Source organism: Zootoca vivipara, chromosome 1 (genome assembly GCF_965207765.1).
Source record: "Zootoca vivipara chromosome 1, rZooViv2.hap1.1, whole genome shotgun sequence".
In the NCBI taxonomy this organism is placed as follows: Eukaryota; Metazoa; Chordata; class Lepidosauria; order Squamata; family Lacertidae; genus Zootoca; species Zootoca vivipara.
In genome coordinates this window covers 62606727-62613472 of record NC_142582.1, presented here as the reverse complement: position 1 = coordinate 62613472, position 6746 = coordinate 62606727, and the positions used below count along the sequence as shown (strand labels likewise).

At 48.7% G+C, this 6746-nt stretch overlaps 1 protein-coding gene across 2 annotated transcripts; it reads left to right on the top strand.

Annotated features, from left to right (window-relative positions):
* Positions 1-2963: 2963 nt before the first annotated feature.
* On the top strand, positions 2964-6082 carry LOC118087865 (pleckstrin homology-like domain family A member 2). 2 transcript variants are annotated; one of them, XM_035120920.3, is made up of 2 exons: positions 2964-3590; positions 5635-6082. In XM_035120920.3, the coding sequence occupies exon 1, from the start codon at positions 3123-3125 to the stop codon at positions 3549-3551; it is 429 nt and encodes a 142-aa protein (XP_034976811.2). In that variant the 5' UTR covers positions 2964-3122; the 3' UTR covers positions 3552-3590; positions 5635-6082. The 2 variants fall into 2 exon arrangements, with proteins under 2 accessions (XP_034976811.2, XP_034976819.2); XM_035120928.3 differs by having other exon boundaries at positions 5632-6082.
* The last annotated feature ends 664 nt before the right edge of the window (positions 6083-6746 follow it).

Below are 6746 nucleotides of genomic sequence, written 5' to 3'. Positions count from 1 at the left end.
TCAATTTAAACCCTGTCCAAGGGCTCTGACTGCAATGCAGCCCATTTGTACTAAAGGTAGCTGGATAAAAATATAAAAAGGGTAGGGAGGGAAGTGGAAACATTGATTAAAAAAAATAGTGAGATATTCAGGGACTCTCCTCCTCCAGGTGTGGGCACCATTTAGCAAACATTGGTTGCAATTAAATCCTACGGACAACAATGGGAAAGGAATGCACTTACGGTAGCTGTGTGGCTAATTTTTGCAAGATTGTGTGCCTTCCTTCCCCCTGTTCCTCATTTAGGGAGCTAAGGCTCATGGGTGGCTGCTGGTGACTAAAAGCTGTGCAAGAGGGGCACTGTGTTCTGCTCTCAAGCCAGAAGGTGATGGACACAAGGGTGGGGAACTTGGTCTTTACCACCACCTCTGGGTTGACAGGTGGGTGGAGCCACCCAGTGTGTCAGTCACCTGACATCGCTATGACACCAGCTGACTCAACTTTACCAACATGTGGGCAATGGCATGGTGCTCTGCACCAAGCGTCAGTTGAACCAGTAGGAGAACTGGGTGGCTGTCTAGGGTGGCAAACTTCCAGGGTAGCTAATCTGATGCCAAGTTTCTGTGTTCAGGTTTTTATTAAAGTTTTTTTCATGACACAATATAGATATAGAAAACGGATGTAAATTAGAACATGAAAACAAAAACAGCGACAAAAAGTAAAAATAAGGTATGATGTCCTCTCTTAAAGGTAGTTCTTAACATTCAGATCCCAGTTCTTATCTGGGATCTTTCCTTTCTCCTTCCAGCCTCTCACCCTGGGAGCCTGCCAGAAGTTTCTGGACTACAACTCACATCATCTCTGACCATTGGTTATGCTGGCAGGGGCTCTTGGGAATTGTAGCCCACAATATGTAAAAGGATGTCATATAGAAGAGGGTGAAAGGTTGTTTTCTGCTGCTCCAGAGAAGCGGACACTGGGCAATGGATTCAAGCTACAAGAAAGAAGATTCCACCTAAACATTAGGAAGAACTTCCTGACAGTAAGAGCTGTTCGACAGTGGAATTTGCTGCCAAGGAGTGTGGTGGAGTCTCCTTCTTTGGAGGTCTTTAAGCGGAGGCTTGACAGCCATCTGTCAGGAATGCTTTGATGGTGTTTCCTGCTTGGTAGGGGTTGGACTGGATGGCCCTTGTGGTCTCTTCCAACTCTATGATTCTATGATTCTAATTTTCTGGAGGGCACCATGTTGGTTACCTCTGCTCTCGCCTATCCCTCACTTTCCCTCCCTTCCTCTCTGGCTTGCCTGCACCTCACAGGATGACTAGCGGCAGGAATGCAGCTGTTGCCAAGCCCACTATCTATGTCTGAGTCAGCTGCCGCCTTGGAACACTCCCCAGATTTCATTCAGCTGCTGGGCTGGGTCTGGCTCATGGAGGAGGGGTAGGCCTCTTTATCTTAAGTGCCGTTCCTTCAGTTTCCTTTGCTTCAGGAAACCTCAACACAGAGACAGGCCACCTCTTATGTTCACACGCATAGAGCACAAATTAATTATTCTTTTCCACTCTCCATGAGGAATGTTAATTCCTCAAAAGTAGGGTTGACATATGTCCTCTTTTTCCAGGACAGGTCCTTTTTTGTGGGTAGAGTTGTCATAGCGATCCATAGTAAAAAGTAGAAATCGGCAAATGTGTCCTCTCTTTTGCTCTTCAAAATATGGTAACTCTACAAAAGTGGCTCCTGCATTTTACAACTGAGCCCTACCATTAGGCAAAATGAGACAGGTCCTACCTACCATTAGGCAAGGAAACATAGCTGGCTGCTGATGGGGGGGAAACGGGGGGGTCAGACTCAGAGCTGGTCCAGCCCTTAGGAAGTGTGAGGTTGCTGCCTCAGGTGGCAGAAGCTCCCCAGGTGGCACTTCCTACCTGGTCTGCTCCCTCTGCCAGTGGCAGAGAAGCAATGCCGCAATTGGGACCAATTTTGGGCAAGATACTCCAGGGATCCATGCGCTTACCTAAGGTTCTGCTTCCTTGGAAAGAGAGACAGCAGAGACTGTGGAGTCTTTGATATATGGGTTACTTACACATATACTCAACCTGATCCTACAATGGAAGGCTCATAGCATTAACATCACAGAAGGTTTGGCATCTCCCATAGTCATAGCCTTGGATTCAAGCAGAAATCAAGCATGGTCCTCATCCACTAGCTTCTGCCTGCTTCCAGCCCAGCTCTGCATTTTTGTCTTCTTCACTACCAGCCAGGTGAGGGTGGGTGGGACACCCATTTGCCCTCTGGCACAGAACAACCTCCGTTGTTATACTATGGACCCATACTTTGGTGGTGATAAGGACCATAGTTCAGCAATGGAGTCCTCCATTAGATTTTAAGCCTTGCTGGATCCAGGACCCCAGCGATTAGAAGAGACTCAGGCATCCTGCAGGCTAACACACGCTCCCCCCCCAAAGCCCTTAACTCAGCAGCCTAATTTAGGGGTGTGTGTGAATGCGCAGATCTCCTTGCTGATCTACTGCAAGGCACGCAAGATACCTATCAGCAGATCCTGCCCCACTGCCAACGGATGGAACAGGAAACCCCCTCGAAAGCTTTAATGGGAGCAGGGGAGCAAGAACAGAAGGCAAGTCCAACACGTCAGCAGATAGGAAACGAAATGCTCTCTAAGGCTAAGGGAAAGAGACCCGGGGGAGGGAAAGGGAGGGAGGATCTGCTTTGGCAGCCGCCAGTACCAGGCGCCTCCCGGCCCCGAGGGTGGGCTGAGGATCAATCCGCTTCCGCCGGGAGGCCGCGCGGGAAGGGGGGGGGCGGCGGCGGCGGGTTGTGTGTGAAGGGCTGAGCGAGCGAGTGGGCGGCAGGAAGAAGCGGCCAAGTCATCCCGGGTCGGTCGCCTCGCGAGGGCGGAGGTGCGCCGGCAGGGCGGGGCCTGGGGCGGCCCCAAAGCCATAAAGAGCTCAGCCAGTTCTTCGCCCGCGAGAGCGCACAGCAAACCAAGCAGCAAGCAACAGCGTTGCGGAGCCGGAGGCCAGCGTCCCCGTCGGAAGGAGGGCAAGCAAGGCGAGCGGGCGGGCGGGCGAGCGTGGCCTTGGCGCTGGTCCCTCGAGGCGATCTCGGTGCGGGCAGCAGCGGCAGCATGAAGGGCCCGGCAGCCGCGTCGCCGTCGGACGTGATCCGCGAGGGCGAGCTGGAGAAGCGCAGCGACAGCCTCTTCCAGCTGTGGAAGAAGAAGGCGGTGGTGCTGAGCAAGGACAGCCTGAGCCTCTTCTCGCCCGAGGCCGGCAAGGCCCGAGGCGGCGGCGGGAAGGAGCTGCGCTTCGGCTCCATCCAGAAGGTGGACTGCGTGGAGCGGACGGGCAAGTACGTGTACTTCACCATCGTCACGACGGACCGCAAGGAGATCGACTTTCGGTGCCCGGGCGAGAGCTGCTGGAACGCTTCCATCACCATGGCGCTCATCGACTTCCAGAACAAGCGCGCCATCGAGGACTTCAAGAGCCGCCAAGAGGCCGCCGAGCACGCGGCCGCCGCCACTCGGGACAGGCGCCTCGCGCGCGCGCCCTGAGCCGGACACGCGCGCCCCCGAGCGAGAGAGCGACCTAAGGTGAGCGAGCGCTGGCTGCCGTCTTAGTCTCGTTTGCCCCCTGACTTCGCCCCCAACCTGCCTCCCCATCTTCACTCATTGATCCTCCGAGTTGATTAATCTAAATCAAAACTCTAAGACCTGTTCCGTTTGATACGGCCTGCTGGATCACAACCACTCCGTCGATTACCAGCGCAACTTTGGGAAAGTTGTATGCAATTCAGTGGCCTTCCCCTTCTTACCCCATACAGGATTTATGGTTGGTTGAGAAGGTGATTCGGAGGAATCTATTGCTCTAACCTCCCATGTGAGCAGCAGAGCTTGGTTCCAGATGATGATTTTGCAGATTATTGACTAACAGTAGGTTAGCTTTAGTGAACAGTAACACACCACAGTGGTACCTTGGTTTAAGAACAGCTTAGTTTATGAACAACTTGGATTAAGAATTCTGCAAACCCAGAAGTAGGTGTTTTAGTTTGTGAACTTTGCCTTGGAAGCAGAACTTGTTCGCTTCCTGTTGAGTGTGTTGAGCCAGTGTGGTGTAGTAGTTAAGAGCAGTGGACTCTCAATCTGGTGAACTGGGTTCGATTCCCTGCTCCTCCACGTGCAGCTGCTGGGTGACCTTGGGCTAGTCACACTTTCACATGGTCTTAATATCCTTAAGAGGGTCTCTTCTCCAGTCTTCAGAGAGTAGCTGAAAGTGGGGAGGCAGAAAAGGGTCCTCCGTTGCTTCCACTCTGCAGCCAGTTAAGAGTGGTGGACTCATAATCTGGGGAACCGGGTTCGCGTCTCCGCTCCTCCACATGCAGCTGCTGGGTGACCTTGGGCTAGTCACACTTATCTGAAGTCTCTCAGCCCCACTCACCTCAGAGTGTTTGTTGTGGGGGAGGAGGGGAAAGGAGATTGTTAGCTGCTTTGAAACTCCTTCGGGTAGTGATAAAGCGGGATGTCAAATCCAAACTCTTCTTCTTCCATAAATTGAGTCCCCCCGCTGCTATGGGAAAGCACACCTTGGTTTAAGAACGCTTTGGTTTAAGAACGGACTTTCATCCGCTTTCAAGTAAAAGGAGAAAAAAGTTAGGATTAGGGTGTTGGGAGAGAGCAGCTGTTCAAACTTTTAGGAATTCCTGGGATTAGGAACACTGTACCCCTTTTAGTCCAACATAAATTGGAGGATACCATGTTCCTTGTCCCTGGTTTAGATAGTTTGGTTATTACAAGTCATCTGGGTGATAATAGATATTTGCAGGAGAGTTGGGATGTTGTGAGTTTTGCACTAAGAACTCATTGCAGAGAGTCTGTGCAGTAGAGTTTGGGGGGTGTCTATTTGTGTATTACTCAAATTATTATTTGACCCAAAATAACTTAACAGGAGGCAATAATTTGTATAGGAGTAGCTATGTTTAGTCTGTTGCAGGAAAACCAGCAGAGAGTCTTGTGGCAGCTTAGAGAGTAACATGTTTATTATAGCAAAGCTAATATGCCATAATATAACTTTTGCCAGCCTGGTACTGTCCCGGTGTTGAACTACAACTCCTTTTAGCCCCAGCTAGCACAGCTTTGCATGCAAAAGACCCTTAGATTCAGTTCCCAGCATCTCCCATTGGAATGGGGGAGAACTCTCTGCCTGAATCCTAGAGAGCTGTTGCCACGCAGTGTAGTGGTCTGACTCTTGTCTAAGGCAGCTTCTTATCTTCTCTGTATACATGGTAGTAGGATGCCTTGACCTCAGTAGGTTCCTGAGGCTGTAATCCTAACTACACTTTCTTGGGAATAAGCCCCATGGAATTCAGTAGGACTGCCTTCTGAAGAGACCGTATTTAGGATTGTGCTGTAAGTAAACAGTCAGAACTACTAAAGTCTAGCCTATGCTGGCAAAGCCCCAGAAAAGGATGACATTAGATGCTTCTTTATAGGATCTTTCTGTATTCCTGAGGTTTTTGCTATTAATTTATTATTATTATTATTATTATTATTATTATTATTATTATTATTATTATTATTGCTACTAGGTAGCTTGTCCTGCTGCATCACTAATAATTTGCTTTTCTCTTGTTTTCAGCAGACTGTACCTCTGGATGACAAAGAAGATCAGTTGTTTTAGACTGAACCGGGACATTAGGACACCAATGAAGGAAAGCAAAGGAGAATGCTAGGAGTGCCCAGCTTCTTCCTTCCCGGGTCCGATGAGGTGGCTGAGCAAAGAGGCTAGGCTGTTCTATGAGAGGCATTTGCAAACCAAAGACTTTTTTAAAGAATCAAAAAAGACTCATAAGGCAAAGCATGGCTGTGTGAACAGGATGCCTAGCTTTGCAAAAAATGCTATTGTTTTTTCTATTTATGAAATGCAAAGAATATTCAGCACCTGCTGATGCAAAACCAGTTTAAATTATTTGTAATATCTATATTTGTATTTATTTTGATAAAATATCCTTAAGCACATGTTTGTCTTAAAATTGCTTCCGGCATTTGAATATGTCCATTCCAAATTAAATGCTTTTTTTATTACTGTATATCTGAGGTGAAGTGTTTTATTTATCAGCAGATGTGGAAATGAGGCTCTCTGCTTGCAACCGTTACCTGACAATGGGATATGACTAAGGAAAGCCCTTGTATTAACAGAATTGCAAATGTGTGTTTAGGAGTCAAAATCTGCAGATATAAAGAGTGGGGGCTCAGCCTTGCCAGGGATAAGATAGGAATGCATGTAGAGTAGCCCCATTTGCCTGTCTTAAAAGAGAGCAGCCCAACTGAGTCAGACCAGCGGTCAGTTCACTGCATGCTTTCTCAGGCTGTAGTTTAGGATCATAAAAAGAAATCAAAAGGTTATCCAGACCAAGGCTTTACTGCAAGAAAAACCCTTTTGCTCTCATCCACAAAATACACCAGCCTACCTGGTTCACACTATAGCATGCAGAGAATCAGTGTGGTGCCTTAAGGTGGCTGCAGTTTAAGATCTTCTGATGACATAGCTCAGCAAAGCAACATAATGTGGTGGAAGGCAGTACCTTTTCACTGCTATGGAGAACTAGCTTTCTCAGCCCCATCTGAGCAATTTCCCTTTTCAGCCATCCATCAAGTTCTACACCAAAAGCATAGACAAGGGTAGAGCGCAGCAATGGAGGGGCACCTTGAGCTTGGAGGGCAGAGGCTATTTTCCTGTGTCATTTGCTAGAC

Coding starts and splice junctions, on each gene's coding strand:
- LOC118087865 (XM_035120920.3), top strand. CDS start 3,123: ATGAAGGGCCCGGCAGCCGCGTCGCCGTCGGACGTGATCCGCGAGGGC.